This window comes from Plenodomus lingam (assembly GCF_022343315.1).
Source record: "Plenodomus lingam strain CAN1 chromosome Unknown contig_3, whole genome shotgun sequence".
Lineage (NCBI taxonomy): Eukaryota > Fungi > Ascomycota > Dothideomycetes > Pleosporales > Leptosphaeriaceae > Plenodomus > Plenodomus lingam.
The window spans coordinates 2337876-2361563 of record NW_027093944.1 but is presented as its reverse complement, the minus strand read 5'-3'; the positions used below and the strand labels follow the sequence as shown (position 1 = coordinate 2361563).

At 52.6% G+C, this 23688-nt stretch overlaps 10 protein-coding genes across 10 annotated transcripts; 3 read left to right on the top strand and 7 right to left on the bottom strand.

The window, feature by feature from the left end:
- Positions 1–602: 602 nt before the first annotated feature.
- IAQ61_008161 (uncharacterized protein) lies at positions 603–2263 on the bottom strand (the record flags this gene model as incomplete). The annotated part of the gene is made up of 2 exons (XM_066097876.1): positions 603–1753; positions 1816–2263. 2 exons carry the CDS (start codon positions 2261–2263, stop codon positions 603–605), a joined length of 1599 nt encoding a protein of 532 aa, XP_065952373.1.
- Positions 2264–3193: 930 nt separating this feature from the next.
- Positions 3194–5779, bottom strand: IAQ61_008160 (uncharacterized protein; the record flags this gene model as incomplete). Its single annotated transcript, XM_066097875.1, has 3 exons — positions 5555–5779; positions 5332–5501; positions 3194–5280 (listed from the first exon to the last, which is right to left on the bottom strand). Exons 1-3 carry the CDS (start codon positions 5701–5703, stop codon positions 3194–3196), a joined length of 2406 nt encoding a protein of 801 aa, XP_065952372.1. The 5' UTR covers positions 5704–5779.
- Positions 5780–6109: 330 nt separating this feature from the next.
- Positions 6110–8902, bottom strand: IAQ61_008159 (uncharacterized protein; the record flags this gene model as incomplete). The annotated part of the gene is made up of 1 exon (XM_066097874.1): positions 6110–8902. One exon carries the CDS (start codon positions 8900–8902, stop codon positions 6110–6112), a length of 2793 nt encoding a protein of 930 aa, XP_065952371.1.
- A 706-nt stretch (positions 8903–9608) lies between these two features.
- IAQ61_008158 (uncharacterized protein) lies at positions 9609–10090 on the top strand (the record flags this gene model as incomplete). The annotated part of the gene is made up of 2 exons (XM_066097873.1): positions 9609–9699; positions 9780–10090. The coding sequence occupies 2 exons, from the start codon at positions 9609–9611 to the stop codon at positions 10088–10090; spliced, it is 402 nt and encodes a 133-aa protein (XP_065952370.1).
- A 20-nt stretch (positions 10091–10110) lies between these two features.
- On the bottom strand, positions 10111–11163 carry IAQ61_008157 (uncharacterized protein; the record flags this gene model as incomplete). The annotated part of the gene is made up of 1 exon (XM_066097872.1): positions 10111–11163. One exon carries the CDS (start codon positions 11161–11163, stop codon positions 10111–10113), a length of 1053 nt encoding a protein of 350 aa, XP_065952369.1.
- Positions 11164–11954: 791 nt separating this feature from the next.
- On the bottom strand, positions 11955–12913 carry YPT1 (GTP-binding protein of the rab; the record flags this gene model as incomplete). Its single annotated transcript, XM_003840328.1, has 5 exons — positions 11955–12149; positions 12208–12435; positions 12492–12539; positions 12596–12719; positions 12903–12913. The coding sequence occupies 5 exons, from the start codon at positions 12911–12913 to the stop codon at positions 11955–11957; spliced, it is 606 nt and encodes a 201-aa protein (XP_003840376.1).
- A 668-nt stretch (positions 12914–13581) lies between these two features.
- IAQ61_008155 (uncharacterized protein) lies at positions 13582–14693 on the bottom strand (the record flags this gene model as incomplete). Its single annotated transcript, XM_003840329.1, has 4 exons — positions 13582–13917; positions 13970–14281; positions 14330–14443; positions 14499–14693. The coding sequence occupies 4 exons, from the start codon at positions 14691–14693 to the stop codon at positions 13582–13584; spliced, it is 957 nt and encodes a 318-aa protein (XP_003840377.1).
- Positions 14694–15307: 614 nt separating this feature from the next.
- Positions 15308–16275, bottom strand: IAQ61_008154 (uncharacterized protein; the record flags this gene model as incomplete). Its single annotated transcript, XM_003840330.1, has 2 exons — positions 15308–15891; positions 15942–16275. 2 exons carry the CDS (start codon positions 16273–16275, stop codon positions 15308–15310), a joined length of 918 nt encoding a protein of 305 aa, XP_003840378.1.
- A 227-nt stretch (positions 16276–16502) lies between these two features.
- On the top strand, positions 16503–17692 carry IAQ61_008153 (uncharacterized protein; the record flags this gene model as incomplete). Its single annotated transcript, XM_003840331.2, has 4 exons — positions 16503–16550; positions 16588–16710; positions 16767–17016; positions 17073–17692. The coding sequence occupies 4 exons, from the start codon at positions 16503–16505 to the stop codon at positions 17690–17692; spliced, it is 1041 nt and encodes a 346-aa protein (XP_003840379.2).
- Positions 17693–18201: 509 nt separating this feature from the next.
- Positions 18202–23370, top strand: IAQ61_008152 (uncharacterized protein). Its single transcript, XM_003840332.2, has 5 exons — positions 18202–18716; positions 18784–19059; positions 19113–19316; positions 19368–23110; positions 23231–23370. The coding sequence occupies exons 1-5, from the start codon at positions 18686–18688 to the stop codon at positions 23261–23263; spliced, it is 4287 nt and encodes a 1428-aa protein (XP_003840380.1). The 5' UTR covers positions 18202–18685; the 3' UTR covers positions 23264–23370.
- Positions 23371–23688: the final 318 nt, after the last annotated feature.

Here is a 23688-nt window from a genome sequence, read left to right as displayed (position 1 = left end):
CAGCCCAGTCCAGCCCAGCCCGCCTCTCCCGCCGTCCCAGCCGTGCAGCGGAGCGGATACTACGCCAGCCCAGTTGACGAAGCTCCCGCAACGGCCGTGGACGCTACCGGTGCTATATCCAACAAAGCTCCTGTATCAAATGCTCCACGTAAACAAAGAAAAATTCGTGAGTCCGGGGGAAGCACAGTGGCGAGGCAGAGCAGACGGGATGAAGCGTTTGGGCTTTGGGGAGGGGGGGTGCCGCGTGTGGTGTGTGGGTGGATGAGTCGGATGTCGATGCGCGATGGGAGGGTGGAGGTTGGGGTGTTGGATGGGGTGTCGGGATCGGAGGAGGGGTTTAATGTTCCCCGCGTTGAAAGGGGTTGTGGAGGGGGGGCGATTGCTGGGGGGGTTTTTTTTTTTGGCAGGATATGTGCAGGGAATGGGGATCGGGATCTGGATGTGCAAAAGGAGAGGAGGTTTGGAGTGTTTGTATGCGTCATCTGGGTTTCTTGGGGGGGTTTACCTGGGGTTGGGAAATGGCAAATGGTGAAAGAGATCTGATGGATAGGGTACGGTAGGGCATGGCAGCTACAATACATCAAACCATCCTTGCGAACCACTCACGCGCTGCTGTCCGTCCTACTACCCATCTCATGACTCTCGATGCTGCGCTTGCTCTTACTCTGCACACCGGGCACATACTCCAACTCCTCGTCCTCGAGATCGGTGTCGAGATACTCTTCGCTCAGCATCTCCGGGTTGAGGGAGAAGGCGCCCTTGGGCACAAACGTGCTCGATAACACGAGCGCACAGAGGACGGTAAACTGCACGCCGGCCACGTTGAAAATGGCCGGCTGGATCTCCTCGTTGTTCCGGTCGGAGACGCGGTCGATGTAGGTGCCGAGGAGGGCAGAGGCAATAGCATAGGTGACAATATAGGAACTGTAGAGAAAGGCCATGACGGCACCGAGAGCCGACACGTTTTGCGTCGTCGACTCGATGCGCGCGAGCGAGGCCTGGATGTAGGCTGCGAGCGAGACATCGCCGGCCGCCCAGCCGAAGCTGATGGGTAGGAAGGTTGCGGCTACGATCCATGCCTGTCCGACGTCGTTCTTCGGGGGGTGCCAGTAGGGTAGGTACCAGACAATCAGGAGCGCCAGTGCATCGAGCCGTAGCCATGGCATGGGCGTATGCACCAGGTTGGTGAACATGAAGACGAACAGCGCGCCCAGCAATTCTCCAAAGTTGGAGCCGCCCACCATGATCTGTGACCAGGCCGAGTTGCCCAAGTATCGACGAGCCACGGCGGGCGCAATCGAATTCTCCAGGTACCGATGGCCGTACAGTGCAATCGCGTATCCGGGAAGCAGCCACACAAACTTTCTGTGCGTAAAGATGATCTTCCCGCCCGTCCACACCGACTCGAAGAAGAGATAGAAGCCGCCCATGACCGCCTTGGCGTACGTCGGCTGGTTGTCCAGCCCGGATGGCCGGCTCTCGGCCGGTATGCCAACGGCTTCGTGGATGAGGAACCAGAGTATCGAGGCGGCGGCGAAGAAGATGGGGGTAATGATGAAGGAGAAGTTGTTGCCAAAATGGGGGATGAGCGCGAGCGCCGTGCAAAACGCGCCCGCCGTGCCCGAGATTTCGTAGAAGATGTGCACGAGCGAGTCCATCCGTCGCAGCTTCTGCACGTTTCCACCCACAAGGTCTCGGGGAATGACACGGCGGATGAGTTCTACCATGCCGTACACTACACCGCATACACAATCTAGCTATCGTGTTGGCTCAAGCTTGCCGTGCAGCGGACCATGCCGGAGGGGTTTCACTTACAAATGGGAATGATGCCGTCCGTATTATAGTTTCCATAGTAGCTAAAGTCCCCCTTTGGATGGTTTCTCGGTACAAACGTGCCCCCCGTTGCTGCGTCCAGAATCAACAAGGTACTGCTCATGAAGCCAAAGATGAGCACGGCACACGCCAGCACATTCTTCGTCGGATACCGCTTGATCAAGGGCGCGATCAAAATACTACCCACGCACTGAAACGCCTGGTTCAGGCCGGTCAGCACGCCAACGCGCTGGAACGTAATGGAGATGTGCCTCTCCTTCTCCAGTTCATCGTAGCGGTTGGTGGCGAGGGCAATGACGGAGCCGTTGAAGGCCTCGAGGCCGAACTTGTACATCATGATGCCGGCGATATAGATGGCAATGTTGCGGCGCTCGGTGGCTGTGTAGATGTCCCATGTTTCGCGGATGACGGTTATGGGGCGGCAGCCCATTGTGCCCTGCCTCTTCCCTTGCTCTTGCTTGTGCTGTCTTGATGCGCGCCCGAAGACGTTGGCTTGCACGCGAAACCGTCCACGGACGAGGCCCAGGAAAGGCTGTTGCAGCAGTCGTCGGAACCCCCTTCCAGACTATAGGAAAAGAGGGCGCCCTGACCTAATCAATGATGACAAGAATCTTGCAATTGACAGTGTTTGTGTGTGTGTGTGGGTGGGTGGGTGTGTGGGTGTGTGTGTGGGTGTGTTGTGTGAAATTACGGGGCCAATAGGAGCAAAAGGCTATTGCATGTGTAGACTCTCTGGTCGAGCTACGCAGGCTCAGGCCAAGAAAGTGGTCAATGAAACACAAACAACATGGGGTGTATTGGTGACGAGGACGCATTTCCATCGCGGTCCGCAATGGTGGCAGAAGATGCGGCGGCGCATTGCAGAGGCAATGGCCAAGGTTGTGCCAGCCTTGATCTGGAGACGCGGCCTTGTGCGTGTGCACCCACCAGTGAGGGTTGAGAAATGCGCCACGGGTGGTTGGGGTTCGTGACCGGTACCGAGAGCGGACGGTTCGCTTCACCAGGAAGAGGATCCCTAGAGGGCGAACGACTTGGCTAGCATAGGCAGCCTTGCCAGTTGCTTGGAGATCATCCGTGATCAACAAAGCATGTACTTGTTGTGGTTGTCGCTGTTCCTCTTGGTTGAACTGTCCATCGCCTCTTCTCCATCCCTAGTCGTTCGGACAACCTGCCCACACCCATCTGCGCCCACGCTCAGCCAAGGTAACAGGAGACTCCTGCCCAGCACCATGGGAATCCAAAACAGTCTGATCCACCTCCCAGCCATCTCACACGGGTTCCTGCATCGAGCTCTCACGATATACATTAGCCGGATATTACACTTGCATGTACCGTAGACTATAGATGGTTGATTTCGCGACTAGGCTAGCAAGGCAAACAGCAGATATGTCTTCTTCGCATAGTCTGCTGCATATTTCCCAAGTCTGGTCAGCGCTGTCTCATCCAATGTGGCCACGTCTACTGCCGCGCTCAACAGTTTGGCAACATCCTGCCCGTCTTCGCTTGTTGTGGTGAAGCGTTGAAGATACAGTGCGTCAAACAGCAGCTGCTTGAGCCTCCCCTCCTTCGCCTCCTTTTCTGATGATGACAATGAAGAACAAGGCAATGTAACCTCAGGTTCCTTGGACTCAGTCTTGCCCACGTCTGGCCCATCCTTTGATTCCTCCGTCTCATTAGTTTCTGTCTGAACCTCCTCGGTTGAGCTGAGCTTCATGACAGTGTCAACATGCTGCACAAACACCTTCTTCACTTCCTTGCACACTTGTTCTTTGAGCACCAGGACGCAACCAGGAGCCCAGACATCGTTTCCCAAGGCTGCCATGCTCTTATTCAGTTCCCTCAGAAACCTAAAGGTGGTTGGCGACGGCTGACTCGGCAACGGCGGCTGACCTTCCCATAATATATGGCTGTTCGTCTTGATCTTTACCGACGCAGCTAGTGACTTCTCATACGACTGTATGCTCGGGTGAACAACATACATGGCGAGCGCCATGTACAACGGCTGCACTATCTGGGTTGTAAAAGGCGATGCGAGTGCCGTCGATCGTTCCTGTAGACGAAGTCTGGGTATGCGATCGTCTATCTCTCTGACCACACGGAGCATAAAGCTAGCCTTTCGAATGAAATCCCCATTGTCCGTGTTGGCTGCCCCCACAATCTTGGAGAAGCTCTGACCGAGGTTCTGTAGCGCATCGCTCATAGCTCCCTGCGTTACTTCTTCTAGTACTTTCGGATCATCATCGCTGAGGAGCGTCTGCTTTGACTCGCCTAGCTCGTCATCAGAGTCATCGTCGACATCATCTGCGAATGTGTCGTCCCAACGTGCCTCTTTCATGCTTTTGACAATACCCTTGACCTCTAGCCCAGACTCCATCCACTTATCAAATGCAGACGTGACACTTGTGACGGGCTCATCGCGTCCGTGGTATGTATCAAGGACAGTTGCTTTAAATGTTTTGGCCCCATCGCTCAGATCAGACGCTTGGCTTGCAGTGTGCCATAACGAAGCATTCGTCGCGCTGTGCGATTGCAAGTTCTCGAGCTGATGAGTGAGCTTCTTCGCAACACTCTGCAGTCCTTGCGAGCGGGTGCGCACTATACTTTCGAGCTTCTCGTTCATCGTGTCTCTCAGATCGTCAAGCACATTGGTAGACTTGACGCCTGCCATACGCGATCCTGACAATATCCACGTCTCAATCAACTCTGACCTCAAGCTTGCAACTTCCGTCAGCCTCTCTTCGCCTTCGAGCGCTTTCTTGATCCCCTTCAAAAAGTGCGATATCGCGTCCTTTGACCAACAGTGCATCATCTTCTCGGCCTGCGGTCGCTGTAGCTCATCGTGTCGGGGGTATGGTGTGTAATTGCGCGCTTCATCGCCGATCCAGCGATCGTGAACATCGAGGTTCAGTTCATACAAGCTCCGAACGTCGGGGTCCTGAATCAACGGGTGCGCCTTCAATTTCACAAGAGATTCCGCTAGGTGCCGTGGAAAGATAGTTTGCGTGTCCAGACATGTCTGTATGCATAGCTTGAGCGCATTAATGCCATGCTTTGCTAGCTCATCGCCTCCTTGCAGCAGCTCGCTGTTCATCCTTTCCAGTCGCACTTTATGGAAGTGGTTTAATACATCGGAGGGTGTAGAACTCGTCGCGAGAGCATAGGCGCACATGCTCTCTACCAAGGTCGCAGTTTCTCCAGTCGTGCTCGAAAGGCGCTTGTCAATCCTGCGCAACAACTTCCTGCGAACCGATAGGAGCCGTTCCCATAGCTGGTCCACGATTGATGGTTTGTCCGTTGATTTGGTCAGCGCCTTGTGTACAAGTCGAGAGATGACTAGGACCTTGGCAATTAGGAGATACGATCCCTCTGTTCTCATCAGGCGTGTCATGACCAACGGGGCATTGCGCAAGACCGAAAGCTGCGATGCGAATGCGTAGCGCTCCCCATCTGTCATCCGTCAATCCCAGATCCAATCTAGACTCCTATCTGTGGACTGACCGCGACTTTTGCTATATACATCCATTCTGCCTGCATTGTTCGATATCCGCTCTAGACCTCGCGAGTTGCAACTCTGTCCTACTCTTGCCAATTTAGACTCGACTTTGTCCATGCGCACTTCCATATCGATTATCGTTTCGGCCGTGTCGAGGAGGCTTCGGTAGCTTGCTCTGTACAATTGTTAACTTCATATACCTACAATTCCTAACGTAGCGTCTCGTACCCAACAAGCGACCGCAGCTTCTCTCGATTCGCGTCTGCATTGTTGCGAAGCTGCTGTTCGAGCTTACGAACCACGGGTATTGGATATTGGAACGCATCTTCCCAGTCTTTGAACTCCCTCGGATCCGGTGCCTCGGTGGATAACGCCATTGGTACTGAAAGCAATGTACGTTGTCATGTTGTTAAATGTAGCTATGATCGCGCAGGTCGGTAACACGTTTCCCCACGACCCCCACGCTTAGTCAGCCTGTCTACCTCCAACCGACGACATAATTGAATTGCAATATAGTTGTGTATTTAATACAGTTGGTTTGACATTTTGTATGAATCCCTAATTAGATGATGGCGTATATTTCCCAAGGTTGCAACCTGAGTTGGCCAGAAAGACTCAACCAAATGTTGAACCCATGCTATCTCAGACCTTCACATTCTGTAATCGCTGTAAATTTATGAAGGTGTTGAACCTAGACGCCTCTAATTCTATCTCATGTAAACTTGGTATCACATATCGGCCCTCTCCTTATAGGAGCGCCTAAAATCAAGAAAGTCGCCCAATTCACTCCACTGACCCAGCCTCCTCAGTCAAATCCTCTTCCATCTCCCCCTCCATCTCCCCCGCAAGCCCTTCAGCATCCTCCGTCCTTCTAAATTGCGACAAAAACGCGTCGACCAACAGATGCATATCGTGATCGCTCAGATCCGCCCCCATCATGGCCAACAGCTCCGCGTCATCATGCTCAATAATCTCCACCGTCGGGTCACCACCCAAAGTCTTTTGTGAGGATTTGAAGTCTGTAAAAGCGCGTGCCGTGCTCTGGAACTTTGCAAGCATCTCCTCGTATTCGCCTTCTACTGTGCTTTGACTGGTGATGGCACCGCCTGCGCTGATGTGCCAGACATCTTCAGCCTCGATAGGATCGGTGTCGATCTTGATGGCGGTTCGAATGACAACGCTGAAATCGCCGCCGCCACCTACGTCGAGGTAGCCGAGGACACCAGAGTAGATACCACGTCTGATTCCGTCTTCTTCCTCTTGGAGGATTTCGCAGGATCGCTTCTTCGGGGCCCCGGTCATACTGCCAGGAGGAAGGCTTTCGACAAAAGCTTGAAAGCCCAAGTAGGGGAATGAAGGTCGTTCCGAGCCAGAAAGGTATTCCTTCGGCTCATGCCAGTCTTCTGGTGTCACAGACTTTTGGATGCCATTGGGCACTGCATCGACAACTGTGACTAACTGCCAAAGCGTCTCATACTCCTCAATCTCCATGAGCTGGCTAACATGGACATTGTGGGATCCATAAACGCCATGTAGCTGATGTCTAGTGAGATCGACAATCATCAAATTCTCTGCACGCTCTTTGGAGGAGTTGAGAATCGCCTGTGCCATCTCTTTCGTTACGCCTGGCTTCTTCTGAACGGTTCCCTTGATCGGCCGGCACTGCGCCGTCTGTGAGCGATCCCAGCAGATGTAGCGTTCTGGAGAAGAGCTCAAGACGTGTACATTGTGCAGTCTCATATAAGCGCTGAAAGGCGCAGGATTTTGACTAGTCAGTCGCTTGTAGAGGTTCCAAGAATGCTCGTTATCTGCTAACCATGACATTCTATTAGATGTCGGCTTAGGAGCGCGGATCACGTTTCGAGTCGTGAGACAAAGCTCATAACTTTGACCATCCGCTATGGCTCTTTGACATGAGCGAATCTTGTTATAATACTTGGTCTCGTCAGCGGTATAGTGTGTGCAACGCTGAATATATTGCCTCATCATTTCGTCTGATTCGTCATCAAAGGGGTTCGGTTTTGACGTCGACGAGATGCTTGGTGTTGTTGCTTGCGATTTGTTACTGACAGCATCGTAGATGGTATTTCGGACCATCTCGATCCACTGCAAATCGTGGTCGCCGCGGATACTTTGTACATATATCTTCTTAGTCTGGTGGTCCATGACGACGCTCCTGGTTATATACGCGAAACAGATGTCTGGATATGATGCTTCCTCGTGGCCATATACGTCGATAGTCTCCAACCCAGCTTCGTAAGAAGCATAGCCCATCAGTCCTCCCCAGAATGGTGCCCATGTGGAACTCTTTGGTAAGACTGAAGGTCGTAGACTTTGCATCACTTCCCGTATGTACGGCCATGGATCAGACACAGTCCATTCGGTGTGTACTTCATCGTTTCCGTCTCTCAGCTGCATTCTCCGTGATCCCGCATAATAGTGTATACGGAGAGTTTCCTCTGGTATGACAAAGCCAACAATGCTGTATCTTCCAGTCCCAACGGCCATAGGGGTCAAGTTGGGATGAAGCCCTGATTCAAGTATTATAGCCTCGTGTTTCGCAACATCTAGCAGCTCGCAGACTTCTGCAACCGTAAGTCGCCCACTTCCTATTGTAGCACAATGCACAACGTCAGGAGGTAGGTCGGGCAGTTTCTGTCCGTCTCCATGTGCTACTAGGGAAGCTAGCTCAACGGGAGCAAGAGTGTCGCCATCCAACTCTTCGGCGAGCTCGGCATGCGAGTATGTTGTGCGTTTCTTTCCATTGTAGTAGCCAAGTTCGCGCCAGAAGTCGTCAAACGAAAATGGCAATGATCGCATATCTGATGTGAAGTTTTTCTTGGTGATGTTGCGAAGTATCCGCTTTCTATTCCATGATTGGGCGTCTTCCCACCAATTTTTGATAATGCGCGCCCCTTCAGGATTTGTACACACAGATTCCGGGTGGAATTGTACACCCCAAAACGGTTTTTCCACATGCTTGACTGCCATCAGAACAGCACCATTTTGCCCGCTATCAAAGTCCCAGGCCAATGGTTCCAACTGAGGACAAGACTCGGTAGGTTCCCAAAGTTGCTCTGGATATCGTACTGCTCGCTCAGTTTGAATAGGATGGCCCAATGTGACATGTAGTGAATGATACTGGGTAGTCAAGAGTTGTTCGACGCCTCGAAATAATGATTTTCCCGTGTGCAGCACGTTTGTGATGATCCCATGCTTTGGTTCTTGTAGTCTTTCGATGCCGGCGTCGAATGCCAGGCAGAGAGACTGAAACCCAAGACAAATGCCGAGTACAGGAATGAGATGTTCATCTTGCAGCTTCCACAGCTCTTTCATCAGCCCTACATCCTTGTCACATTTGGCCCAGCCCGGTCCTGGACCAGCAATGACTGCATCGAAGCCTTTGAGACACTCGATGAAGGCTGTTTGGTCACGTGAGGCTTTCACCTTGGTAAGGACCGGATCATCAATGAAGATTTTGATGACTTCGACTTTGACATTTTGCTCCACAAGCGCAACTATGTTATTGGAAAATGAGTCGTACGCATCCAAAAACAAAATGCGTGCAGGCGCCATAGTCCGTTGTAAAATCCCTGCCTGAATGCCGAGATCGGTGACTCACTCTCTCTAGTTGGTCACAATGCTGGTTCAAGGGCGGGTGGCTGTTGGATGTGCCTCGCTGTACAATTGTCCAGAATTCGCAAAGTTTGATGATGCATTGACGGGGTTGATTGCAGCAGAAACCCGCGCGTTAGGTCCGCGGCAAAGCCTTAGCGTCCAAGAGGTCAGAGAGCTCCTGCGTACGAAAATCTCAGTTGTGATGTTTCCACGCTGAACGTACAATTTAGTTCTTCGTTTAACGGTGGCAGCTCGTTGTAGAGAACAAAATCTAATGCGTGTGACTGATGAGGAACAATTCTTTGCAACGGGTGTTGAGAAAGGTAGTCATCGCTTCACATGTAGGGTCTCTCGAGTCTAGCCAGTTGTGGAAATGACGATCCAGCTTGGACCACGCCTTCGTGCACATCGGCCACGGGAAGGAGTGAAGCCATTTTGTCGCCTGTTTGAGATCAGCTTGAGTTATTGAGAAGAATGCCACACCTTCTGGTCAGGGCCAACATGGTTATGTGATGAGAGTCACTTACAGGATCAGTAGTGCAAATCCATGATTGTATTCACGATCAATGTGCCATATTTTAGCGCTGCACTAACGTTTTGATATGTGCCATGCATCTGGTAATTCATCTCTGTTCAGTGAGATGAAGCTGAATACCAGTTCAGCATGCTGGTGAAGTCCTACTACTATTCGGTTCCCCATCTTCAACGGCGTCCATCTCATCGTGCTCTTTCCTTGGCTGCACCCGTCCGCCAAAGTACACCAGCAGCAACAAATCGTATGTCGCCTTCAACGACCCTGCAATCACAAAAGCGACCCAAAATCTCTCATGACCAGCCAGAACTCCTGTAACCGACGGCCCACTGCTCTGGGACAAGGTCTTGAGAATGTTAACCACGCCCATGACGGCTGTTCGTTCCTCCGGCAAAACCACAATGGAGAGAAACGCAGACCGCGGCGCTTGGTCCATAGAATTAAGCACTGAGCGTCCGACCAAGAGGCAGATTGTTAGTGCGAGGCCTGATGGCGCGGGTAGAAGTGCGAGGAAGATTGATGCTGGGAGGTGGGTGAAGACCATTGCTTGGATGAGGCCGAGGCGTCTGGCCAAGGAAGAGGCAAATATGTTGCCGGCAGTAGAGGCAAACTAGCCTGGGTCATTACAGAAATGCTAGTTGGGGTACTGGTAACTTACCCAAGTTGCAGACATTATACCACCTAGTTTTCCGTTAGGTAATTTGAATTTCCGCTGCATGTAGTAGTTGATTAAAGAGAAAGGTACCATGCCTACAGTTAAGTTAGCTCGGGTTTCGCTTTTGGGAAAACGTGAATAATATGTACCGCTTGCTAGTGAGTCTAGGAAGAACAAGCTGCATAATTTGACTAGTACGATGCGACTCGGCTTTGAGATCGTAGTGATCGCATGCCAGAATCTCTTGGTTGGTTTCTTAGGCGTTTCATAAGGCTCGACGGATACGCTAACATTGGGATCTTCAGCACCGTTGAGCAAAGGTTCCGTCTCGGGCTGGTTCTTGTGGCTATTATGCCAGCCACTCAGTTCGCACTGCTTGCTCAAGAACAGAGTCAACAAGGCTTGCAGGCAGCCAACGCCCGTGTAGATCCAGAAGATAGCCCGATACGCATCCAGACTCGTCCACCCTTCAAGCGCTTGTAGCTGATCGAATGCCACACCTCCTAGGGCCAAGCCGGTCGAGGTACCCAGCACAGCTAAGACCACATACCACGTGTACACGTCTGAACGCTTGGTTTCAGTGACCAACTGTGCCAATGTTGATTCTTCCACAGCCCTGAATGGACCGATCTCATTCCCACTTGGACTGATCACACCAATGATAGCAGCCACAAGCAAGGCAGCATAATTGCTTGATGTCGCGAAAACCGCACCAGAGACGGCCATGGACATTGCGCCTAGCAGCAGTGTCCTTCTGCGGCCAAGGGTGTCTGCAATGACTGTCAAGAGCAAACTGACAAGGACGTCTCCAAGCAGCGTCAATGTCATGAATAACCCAATCTGCTCATCGGTGTAGCCTTGCTCTCGGAAGAAAAGTGCTATGATGAGCGCGACAGCACCATACGCTGCTAGTCGAATGTAACGCGTCAGGATGATGATGTACACATCCTTACCTGCAGATGCCATGGTACCTAGGCCGAGCTCTCGACCAAGCCATCGTCCTGATTTCGCAAGAGTGCTAAACACCGACATCTTCTCTAGGTGAGGCGGTTCTTATTCCCGATAGGCCTTTTTCGAAGTTGAAAAAAAGTTGAGAGTCGGAATGTTCATGTACTGAGCTTGCAACAACGAGTGTGATTCGAAAGGCTCATAAGAAGGGAATTTTGTGAAGCTCACCAAAAACTCCAGTACAAATATGTTTGATGTCGAGTGCTGTCTGGAAGTCTAGGAGTGGTTGGTTTGAGACCGGGTTTTAGCTACGTCAGCCCGGGCGTTTAACCACATGCGGTCAAGAGCGTCTGCCATACATGGAAACTTCGTCTATGTATCTACTTGGGACCCGTGTTGGAAGCTAGCTGCGAGATCGTGTACAATTGTGAGTTGGGGCAGGGTCCTGCAAGTACATGGGAACAAAGCTGTCCTCAGCAGCCTTGGCGAACCTTCACTTTGCTGCACGTGTCAACTGGTCTAGTAGGAAAGTATGATTGCCCAGATTAAAGAACACCTAGAGAACACAAGAGGACCCAACGGCCACCGCAAATTGTAATGCAGACACCAGACATTCCAGGAAATCCAATCAAGAGCCCCATTCTAAGCGGCGTCGCCATGCAAGCAGAGATCCGGGGACCGAGAACCAGCGACGGTCGGGGACATGCGGCATTCACACGTTGTGATGTAAAGAAAGCCGTGTTCATGAGCATTATGACACCGTGCCAAATTCGCAATCGTACCGAACTGGAACATAAAACACCCAAGCCCATATCTTGCTCGTCTTCAGCGCTTGCGTGACTTCTCATTTCCATACACATGTCTTCTTTATTCGTCTAGCAGCAGCCACCTCCGGAGCCGCTTTGAACACCCTGGCCTTGTCCGATGGGAACTGTAGGCTTGGTGTTTGCCGTTGTGGTACCCATGCGCTCCTTGATCTGACGAGCCATGGTCAAGAACGCCTGCTCGACGTTGGTAGCGCTCTTCGCCGAGGTCTCGAGGAAAGGAATGCCAAGGCTGTCTGCAAATTCCTGTATAGCATGTCAGATGTTGCGCGAGATCAGAGCCTCGAGATGGACTAAAAATTACCTTTGCAACAGTGTACTCGACGACCTTCTTGTCAGCCATATCGGACTTGTTGCCCACCAATAGCTTGTTGACGCCCTCGGTCGCATATCGGTCAATCTCCTGCAGCCACTGCTTCACGTTGTTGAAAGAGTCCATATCGGTGACATCGTAGACGACGCAGATGCCGTGGGCGCCACGGTAGTATGAGGATGTGATGGTTCGGAAACGCTCCTGGCCAGCGGTATCCCACTGGGCTCGCTATTAGCATATGATATAGTATCTGCCTATCATCGGAAATGACGCACGATTTGTAGCTTTACAGTCTTGCCATCGAGTTCGATGGTTCGGATTTTCTAGAGCATGTTAGACGACTGCGGGCCTCAGCAACATGTCGGTGGAATTAACGCACAAAGTCGACACCGATAGTCGAGATGTAACTCTCCGTGTATGTGTCATCTGCGAAACGGAGCAGCAGACAGGACTTTCCGACACCAGAGTCACCGATGAGCAGGAGCTTGAACAGGTAGTCGTATCTATGGGGTGCAACGGGCGGTCAGTGGGGGGAGCGCTTCTACAACGACAGCACCAGTGACGATATAAACGCGGGCGCGGGTTAGACTCTGTAGGTGGTCAAGTCAGCATATAACAATACGCCGATCCGCCCTCACAAGGATTCGACCAGTGGCGGTGGGCTTCGCGTGGAGGTTACGTACTACTCAGGGTTCATGTTTGCGGTGGTGTAGGGGCGAGATAAGGGTACGAGTGCTATGTGTGGATGTCTACTGTCGCGACGGTAGGAGACGTGGGGTATCAAGAGTCGCTGGGGTAGAAGGTGTTGAGAGAAGGGTGGGTGAGGGTGCAGAGCGTGGTACCAGGTGTGGAGGACTTGGCACTCAGCGCAGGGTCACAAGTTCGCCGTTGGTCCCGTACCAGGCAGAGAACATCACATTGTCGCCCCGTGTGCTGCCTAGGCCACTGCAACAAAGAGGCATTCAGTGAACGTGCCATCTGGCTATGACTAGATGCTTTATAGCTTCTGCTGTTCACCGCTTCCAATGCTACACCCATTTACTGCATCGCATCACTCATGTGGCCACTCCACCTTGGAGGGGGGTAGTGAGGGCGAGCTGTAGTCGCACGTGACAGTAGTTTCGGGCGCCTTCGCTCGCTGTCTCAGGTTCCCTGTCTAGACAGGTACATGGCAGATCATATCAGCTTGAATTGGATTCGGTCGTTTCATGGATTGGAGAATTTCGTGCATTTCGCTCAAAGCGATACATGGTACTCGTATGCTGGCCTCGGCGGAGAGCCACCGACCAGTCCTACATGATTCATCGCTCAGATCTTGAATATATCTATAATACAAAAAGTCGCTCGTGTATCCCACATCACACATTACATTATCTTTCCAAAGGCGGGAATGAGTGTTTGAGCCAGCCAGAAGGAGAAGACGAGCTTGGGTCCGGTCATGAGAAGCTTGGGTGTCAGACCCTTGAAGAAGGAGGTGATTCCCTCGTGCTTCATCATGTTGGACACGATCCGCATGCCGCTCTCTGGGTTCTCAAAGTTTCTGTTCTGGATACGCGTCTTGATGACATCGAGAGGGGCGGAGACGACGAGCGAGGCGCTAGCACCGGCGATGGATGCGACGAAGTTCTGCATCCATGTGGCGGAGTTGTAGTCGCTGAGCTTGTAGAGAAACTCCTTCGCTACAGCAGAACCACCGAAAAGCTTTGGTGACGTTAGGTCTCTGGACACTTTATCATTTGATGGCAAAACGTACAGCGAAGGATCCGGGCGCATTGCGCGCTGCTGTCCAACCCCACCCGCGGTAGAGGCCAAAGCCCTCATCAGAGATGATCTTGAACAGACCACGCCCTCTGAACGCTTCAGGGTTGGTCTGTCGCTTGATCTTAAGGACATCGAGTGGCAGAAGAACAATCTCGCCGATACCGATAATCGAACCAGCTGTGGCGTGCATAATGGCCTTGCCCTTGGCCTTTCCGAATGTACGCTCAAAGCTGCCTCCATGGTGTTGCGCCAAATAATCTCGTACAAAGGGCTGTCCACCAAACTTGTATACACGTTGAAGCACCTGGGGCTGTCAATTCATCATTCGTGCCAACTAATGGGCCAAATGTACCTTGTATGCTGCAGCGTATCCGAGACCTGGAAAGAGCGAGAAGAATCGTGTTGAGACGGATGCTGCGGCTGTGTCTCTGAAGACTACCTTGTTCAAGTGTGATACCGATTCAATCTGCGGAATACTCGCGTTAAATTTTTGTACATTCAGCTTCGGGAAAGTATCGCACCTTGCCAACATTGCTCATTAACCGCTTCGCTGTCGTGTCTACGGGGTGAAACACCATAAGCTCTGCAATACCAGCACATCCTGCGCCCAAAACTCTGGCTGTGTTGCTTTCCCGCTTATACACTTTCACTGACGAATTGGCACCCGATGCGGCTTCGGCGACTTTGGCTACAGCCTCTGATGGTGAGGGTGTCATTGCGTCGATTTTTTGTGAAGAATTGAACAAGAGAGACGTAGGGATTACAACAAACAGCGCAGAGAAAAATTAGGGTATCGCACGAAGGAGAAAACTACGAGTTGCGCAGATAAGACGAGAACGCTCACCAACCCTGGTCCAAAAAAAGTCATTGGGGAAGCGAGCTTCGGAGCTAATGTTATAATGCCAAGGCGCTACTACCGGGTGACTTTGGTGGGATATCATTTCACATCTTCCAACATCATAGCGATTTCCCTCCAGCCGTCACAACACCGTGCCCTCACCAACCAATATGTTAATATTGACATTACGCAAGGTTGGAAGTAAGGATTCTATCGAGTCTGAGGACGAGTTCACTAGCTAGCGAGTGGGTCTGAGAAGTAACCATTCAATACAGGTTACTTTCTACCATAACAAACGCCTCAAGGTCCTTGATTTTGTCGTACGCGACCTGTTCACTGAGCGGTATAGGCTGTTGAATGTTCTTTCTCACGCTTATACTTCATATCCTTAAGGCACAAATGCCTCCAGTGGAAAGCTTACTCTCGTTATCTTGTGTGTTCTCTTTTTTCCTGCTCAATGAGACCCTCAACAATGTTTTATCTGTTTGCATCCTAATTGTGAGGGTTGTAGTACTTCCTCCAGTCATGCTGTTCCTTGAAGCCCAATACCTCTTTGATTTTCCTATTGCTCAACGGCGCTTCCCACTCTCCCATCTCCCTCGTAATGGGCGTGTTGGGCGCAAACTGCTCTAAAAATTGCCTGGTCGGAAATGTCGCCGTGATAGTATCATTGGTCGCATTAAACACCTGGAAGCCCAGTCCATCCTTCTTCACACAGAGATCACAGATCTGTCCTAGATCCCTGGCGTCGATATAGCTCCATGCGTTGCGCTTGCGAATCTCGGGCTTGTTGATGTAGGCAGGAAAGTCGCGCGCATACTCGTGAGGCTCAATGACGTTGCCGATGCGAAGTGCATAGATATCCGCGTCGAAACGGCGGGCGAATCCACGAGCTACGCGTTCACCGCAGAGTTTGGAGATGGCGTATGAATCCATGGGGTTCACGTCGCTGTCCTCGTCCAGTGGAAAGGATGAGTAGTCTAGATCACCTTGACCGAAGCATACCTCATATGTGGTTTCACTACTGGCTATTATGATCTTGCGAACACCAAGCTTGCATGCGGCCTCGATAACATCTGAAGATTGTTGGTGAAAATTTCCCGGTATAAAAGTTGAGAATGCTCACTATAAGTTGATTGGACGTTGGCGGCATAACATTCGTTATCAGGGACGAGCATGTTGCGTGCGTACGCTGCGAAGTGGATGACTGCATCGGGAGGACCAGGGACATTGGGTCCCTCATAATCGGCGAAATTGAAGTGGGTTGTCAGTGCATTGAACACTTGTCCGCTTTTACTTAGATCAGTCTTCAGAGTGAACACGCCAGCATCCTCGATTGGAAAATCTGTCAGATCCAAGTTCAGAACCTCGTAGCCGCCCTTGATCAGCTCAGGAATGACGTGTCGACCAGCCTTGCCTGAGCCACCTGTAAAGACAATTCGCTTTCCCAAGGATGCCATTTTCCTTTTTTTTTAGAAACGAAAATGGCTGACAATGATGGGTGCCAAGGTTCAATTGAGTGAATGCTGTTGTGTTTTGATAGTCCTGTCCAGCGCGGTGTCGTCTGGATATGAAATGTGATGTAATGGGGATGCGAAAGTCGAAGATAGGAAAGACAAACTCCGATATTTATAGGTATCACATTCTGCAATTCCACTCGCTATTCCCACCGGATGAACTATCTGCGATGGCGGGGCTTGTTTGCTTCGTTACATCGACCATCAGCGCTGGTAGGGTAGGGTACATGGAGGTCAGGTAGTTTCTTGTGCTAGGCCATCGCTAACGACGTCACCATGTCTCCGTCATTCGCGCTTCGGGACCCACCCATGGACTTTTCCGTCCAACGGGCACGGCGAAGGCACCGAACGCATCACTCCACACTCCTCTTCACAAGCGTACGCTACTCCCCATTCTATTCATTCTCTATGGGCGGACACTCTTATCCACACAGATGACCAACGGTCTGCTACGGCGCTTTTCGAGTTCCGCCCGCTCGCGACTTCCACCTTCAGCGGCAAGGCCACTCACAGTGCCTCGTATACTCGGATTCAAGCAGTATCAGAGAACTATCGCAGACGTTCGCCCACGACAGGCGGCAGTATTGCGGCAATGGTTTACAAGTTCATCACCTTGCTTCTCCACAGAGCCCGATGAGAGGGACAAGCAACGACAGAATGAGCGCAATCTCAAGTTGGGAAATAGTAAGTTTGCATGATCATTGAATTGCGGCCGCACTCATCGACTCATTTCTGCAAAGCAATTCGCATCCTCCACGATCGCCTACCCACACTCCTCATCTCGCCTCTCCCACAAGACGTTCTCTCTCCACACGTCAGCCTCCACCTCTTTCCCTCGACGCATCCACATCTCCCCAAGGTCACCGGGAAGCTCGCATACGCAGCAGCTCTTTGGACAGCGCCAGTTGCATGGGGTCGCGTGCCAGTGCTCGGCAACGTGAAGCTCAAAATACTGTCTGAGCGCATGGTCAAGAATGGCGGAACCTGCGACGAAAGCCGCATGCGCAACGAACGATTGATAGTCCGATGGCAAACCTGCGGTAAAGCCAAGGACGAAGAGAATGGACCGGTTAGCGATGTGGTGAAGAAGATTAAGAGCATCATACCAGGAGCGAGTCGGCCTGACGAAGAATTCACTGGTCTGTTCAAGTTTGAGTTTGATGAAGAGGGCCGTATTCTTAATCACATTATAGAGCATACAGAGGAAGGGCAGCATTGGGAGAAGACTGCGAAGATGATCTCGGTCACCGACTGGCTTCTCGGACGGGCTTGGGGAAGGCAAAACGAGGGCGGTCCAAGTTTGGCGTTTGCAAGATGTCCGAGGGGAAAAAATCTTCGCAGTCGTGACAGGGGCTCGTAGACTCTGCTGAGGTGGCAGAAGGCAAGAATAGTTGGTGGAGAGCTAATGGGATGATGCGGGGCACCTCTCTCCCCTCTGTCGCTCTCTCGGCCTCTTGGGAATAACACCTACTTTGTACTAAACATGTATCAACGAAATCACGAACAAGTCCTGTACAACAAAGCCTTTAGAAGCAATCCGCCAAGCCTTGTCAATCAGCGAGATCTGCCATGTGAGGAGCTCTTGTGTGATGGAAAGCATGCGACTTTTGTTTGGGTCTATCAAGTCAGCCCTTTGATGATAATCTTCGGTAGGCATGTACCCAGTAGAAAGTGGCTGGGTGGAGGGGGGGCTGCAAAGAGAGGAGAAGAGGAGAAAGGGTCATGTGCTTCCCATGGGACAGGCCGCGGATTGGGTCGGCAAGGTGTTGATGCATGAGAGCATGAAGACAGACAGCAGACAGCGTGGCTGATTCGCACGACATGTGCTGACAGCTGTCGTGACCCATCCAATGGCCTCTGTCGCAAAGTCCATTCGTTCGAGATGGGATTATTTAGCGCCACTGTCGCCAGACGCTATGGCACGGCGACTAAGAGGCTGGGTTTAAACTCACTAGATAGCTTAGCATGTCGACGAGCATGTGCTTCCGGCGCATGTGTCGCCGGCCTGCCGCTCGATCAACAACAACAACAACACCATCATCGCCTCCGCGCCCGTCCGTCGTCCCCCTTTTGCTATTCCATACCAGAGCCGCAGTTGTTTTTCACCGGCGTCGACCTTGGCCTGTGACGACTCGACTACACCTGGCCGCCAGCCTCCCTACTTCCTTGCACCCTCCGGCCGCCTAGTTACAGCTTCCCCGCGCTATTGCACGACAGCGAGCGCCGGGAGCTGCAGCCTCACCGAACAGGCATCTCGCATCTCACATCTTGCATCCCCCAAATTTCCCCTCCCCCTCCCCCTCCTTACTCTTCTTCTCCCCACCATCTCCACCGCGTGTGCAGTCCCACAGCCATGGCGGATCTCGCAGCCAGCGGGGAACTGAGTAGGCCACCGCCCTCGCCAATGGCGCTTCCTACATCGTCTTCGGTGCGCGAGCTAACCCGGCGCAGACCAGCCCATCCTCAACCTCACCCCCGAGGAGAAGCGCACCTTCCAGTATCTCTTCCAGCAGGCCGACACAGAGAAGCTCGGCGTAATCACAGGCGAGATCGCCGTCAAGTTCTTCGAGCGCACAAAGCTCGCGCCTGCTGTCTTGGGCGAGATATGGCAGATCGCAGACACGGAGAACCGCGGTCTCTTGACCATGGCCGGCTTCTGCCAGGTCCTGCGTCTCATCGGCCACTACCAGGCCGGCCGTGATCCTGCCCCAGAGCTTGCATTTAGGCGTAATGGCCCGCCCACCCACCATCATCTATATCATGTACTGACAGCTGTCTAGCTGCGCCGCTGCCCAAGTTCGAAGGCCTGACCATCCCAGCCGCACCCGCTCCTGCACCCAGCTTCTCGCCACAACCCACGGGCTCAATACAACCTCAGGTCAGCGGTAGTGGACCCATTCGCGTGCCTCCCCTACTTCCCGCCAAAGCCGCTGAATATGCTGGCTTGTTTGAAAAGTCGGGCGCCGTCAATGGCGTGCTGTCTGGTACTGTTCCCCAGGCGCAAGACGGGAGACTGTTGGACTGACCATGTGCAGGCGAGAATGCAAAAGAAATCTTCGAGAAGGCCAGACTGCCCAACGAGGTCCTGGGTCGCATATGGAACCTCTCAGACACCGAGCAGCGCGGCGCGCTCAATGTGACTGAATTTATCATTGCCATGCACCTGCTAGCCTCATATAGGACCGGTAATCTCAAGGCTCTACCGACCACCTTACCACCTGGCTTGTACGAAGCGGCGTCACGGCGAGGACAACTGCCGCCACCACCTGGCCGGCCAGATCAATCTGGCTCCCGACAATTCAGCGGTCAATCAAGCGCTCCTCGAACCCAGAGCCCTCTCGGACGATCACCGTTTGGCGCACCACCTCAGTCAGTGCAAGCGACTGGTAGCGATTGGCTGATCAGCCCTCAAGAGAAGGCCTCCTATGACAACCTATTCAAGGGTGTTGATACGATGGGTCGTGGCTTCATAACCGGAGATCAGGCTGTGCGATTCTTCAGTGACTCAGGCCTACCGGAAGATGTACTAGCTGGTATCTGGGATCTTGCGGATATCAATTCCGAGGGCCAATTGTCCAAGGATGAGTTTGCGGTAGCCATGTACTTGATCCGACAGCAGAGGAAGGGTGACCAACTACCAACGACGCTACCGCCCAGTCTGATACCCCCAAGCTTGCGCACAACAGCAAACCAAGCTGTACCAATTGTATCGCCACAACCGGCGCCACCCGTTCCCCGTGTTACAAAGTCTGCTGCAGATGATCTGTTCGGTTTGGATGCTTTCGGGTCGCCCCCTCCCGCGCCTCAGCAGGTACAACAGTCGACAGGTGGATCTGGTACTTTTAACAAGCCATTCGATAACGACCCCTTTTCAAGTAAGGCGGCTTCGCCCACCTCGCCACATCCCTTCCAACCAGCGCCACGCAACCCTGCTTCGACTTTCAAGCCATTCATGCCAAGCTCGTCCTTTGGCCAGACCCTCACCTCGCATTCCACTGGCCAGTCGGGCACTTCAGGTGTCCAATCTCGCGCGAACCCACCATCAGCTATGGATGACTTGTTAGGTGGAGAGACTGATGCTGAGATTAACAAGAAGCTTACACAAGACTCGACCGACCTGGCCAACATGTCTAACCAGATGACTACGTTGCGGAACCAGATGCAAGAAGTGCAGAACAAGAAGACTGCGACAGAGAGCGATCTGAACAGTGTGAACACCCAGAAGCGTGATCTTGAGCTTCGCCTCTCGCAGTTCAAGAGCCAGTACGACCAGGAGATGAAAGCGGTCAAGGCTCTAGAGGACCGACTAGTCGCGTCACGGAACGAGACCCGAAAGCTGCAGAATGATCTTGCAATGATTGAGGGCTCTTATCAAGACCTTCAGACACAACACCGTCAAGTCGGTGGCCAATTGGAAGCTGACCAACGAGAAAACAGCAACCTAAAGGAGCGCATTCGCCAGCTCAACGCCGAGATTGCACAACTGCGACCACAGCTTGACAAGATGAGGAACGATGCTCGGCAGCAGAAGGGCATGGTTGCAATCAATAAGAAACAGCTTGCTACAAATGAGGGCGAGCGAGACAAGCTGAAGAATGAAATGAATGACTTGGCAAAAGCCCAAGAAGAAGGCTTCCGCAGCCCGCAGATACAGACACCGGCAGTCGTCAGCCCTGCTGCTTCTACAACGAGCCAAAGTACCAACCCATTCTTCCGCAAATCGCCTGCGCCAGTCGCGGAGAACACAATGACGCCATCTGGCTTTGCGCGCGACGGCCCCCATAAGGATTTCGATAGCGTCTTTGGATCTTTTGCGGCGCCCCAGAACAACGCACCGCCCGTTTCGTTCCGCTCTGACAGCCAAGGCCAGGTTCCCCATTTCTCAGCTCCGTCTGGCCAGTCTGTTCGTTCCTCTGAGGGACCCGATGTGCCTACGCCGTCCACCTCGCCTCCGCTTTCCTCTTACCAAGAGTCTCCACGTGTCGCTGACCCACCTGCACCTCCCGAGTCTCGTCAGTTTGGTTCGTCATTCTTGCCCCTGAGAGACGCCGGCCCACGGTCCGATTCTTTCAGCTCATCTGTGAGGGGCGGAGCGTCTGCTAGCAGATATGGTGGACAAGCTGTACCCGGCAATGTGACGCCGACCATCTCTCAAGCATCTCCCGCCAGCACCCCGATCCCAGAGAAACCTCTGGAACGATCTGATACTAACAGAACCGAGACTGACAACTTCAATTCTTCCTTGTACAACAGGAATTTCTCAGCATCGCCTGTAGCTAGCGTCACGAGCGATACGCAACGCTCGACTACAAAGGCTGAAGAACGTAAGGATCCCTATGCAAGTTTTGGAATCCCCTCAGTTACTCAGGAAATCCCAGGAGCGTTCCCACGCGAGTCTGCCACACCTCTCCAGCCAACGCAAACAGGGGAGAGCGCTCTGAGTGGGCAGAGTAGAAACACCAACCGCGGCGATCCTTTTGGTAGCACTTCTGGTGATCAGACTCGTGGCGGAGGCAAGGATGACTTCGATGCGGCTTTCGCTGGCTTCGGCCCCAGTCGTCAAGCCACCACCACTGCATCCAATGCCAGTGCGCCCGCCGAAGGCTCCAATCGATTCAACAAGGAGTTCCCTCCAATTGAGGATCTAGCTCATGATGACGACAGTGATAGTAACGATGGGCGTGGCTTTGAAGACGACTTTACATCTGCTTCGCCTGATCAAAAGCGCTCAAGTGCCGGCCAGGAGCAGCAAAATCAGCAACAGCACCAGCAGCAGCCAAGGCCGGGCACTGCGTCAAGCGATGAGCTCTATCGGGCCCCTCCCCCAACAACCCGTCTTGATTCTAATGTTGGTGGCCTACCTTCAGCAAATGCGCAAAAGTCGCCGCCGACATACGAGTCGTCTGTCAACCAGACCAGAAGTGGATCAAACCAGTTTCCTCCTGAGTTTGGTGGCCTCCTTCCTTCGCGTGATGTCCCAGGGTCGCCGACTACTTCGCAGGGTCCTGAGAAGTCGTTTATCAACCCCGGTGGTCATGGAGCTGCTCTGTTTGGCGGGTCTTCGTCCAAGACTGCAACGTCGCCTCCACCGACAGACACTCCGTCATCGACTGTTCCATCTGATGCTTACCACTCGGCCGTGTCGTATGGAAGCAGTGAAACGAACAAGGGTCCTTCCCCACCAGCCAATCTGCCTCAGCTTGGCAAGTCTGCCTTCAACGATGATTTCGACGCTGGCTTTGACGACCTCGCCGATGCCAAGGAAGTAGATGACCGAGCCGATGACGACTTCATCTTCTCGTCGCAACACCGCGACGGCCTCGATGAATTTAACCCCGTCTTCGACTCGCCCGCAGCCTCCAAATCCAACACCATGGCCTCGCAACAAACTCCCACTGGCAAGCGTGGCGACGACAGCTTCAGCGACTTCGAGCATATGTCCCAAAGCTTCGGCCAAACCCAGCAACCCCAGCCCACGGCCTCGTCTTCGCAAGACTGGGACGCCATCTTCTCCAACCTCGAGTCGTCGCAGCCTGACAAGGCTGGGCACTCGCAACAGGCGCCTACGGATTTCAGCCAATCGGTCTTTGACACATTGGACAATGATGAGAATGTGGCGTCGTCTTCGACTTTGTCGCCCTCGATGCCGGCATTGGGTCGCGCGATTAGCTCGGGGACGGAGCACGACGACCCGATTTTGAAGAAGTTGACGGGCATGGGGTATAATCGGAATGATGCGTTGAGTGCGTTGGAGCAATTTGATTATGATATTAATAAGGTGAGTTTTTAGCCGGGCGTGGATACGACGAGACCCCCTATGCATTTTATTCCACAGATGCACTCTTTCTCTCTAGACATGTCAATCCGACCAATGTAAATTCTAACGGGTTGTGGCCAGGCTGCGGATCACCTTGCGTCCGGTGGGAAGTAGAGTCGGGTGTCTTGAGGGAACGGGGGGTATATATATAATGTATTTCAAGATGGGTATGTTGGGATCTAGGGGGGGAAGGGCAGATTGGATGAGAGGTGGGTGGTGGTGCGGGACTGGGCGGGTTTATATAGCGGAGTTGAATTCAGTGGTTACTGTTGTGAGGTTTTGTTTGTGTGATTTTTTTTGATTGTGTGGGTTGTGTGGATTGTGATTATGTAGGGTATGCATGGAGTGGGGAGAGGGTTGAATTCTTAGTGGGATCTTTTCTCTTGTTGTAGAGCGAAGGGGTGGGGGCGTTTGGAAGTTGGATGATGTCTGGTGCTGGGCTTTTTTTCTTGCCTGAGGGAGCCATCTTGGGTGCAAGATGGGATAGCCGCGGGTACGGAACCGTAGGGGTCGGGTGAGGGAGATTCAGGGAACTTGGC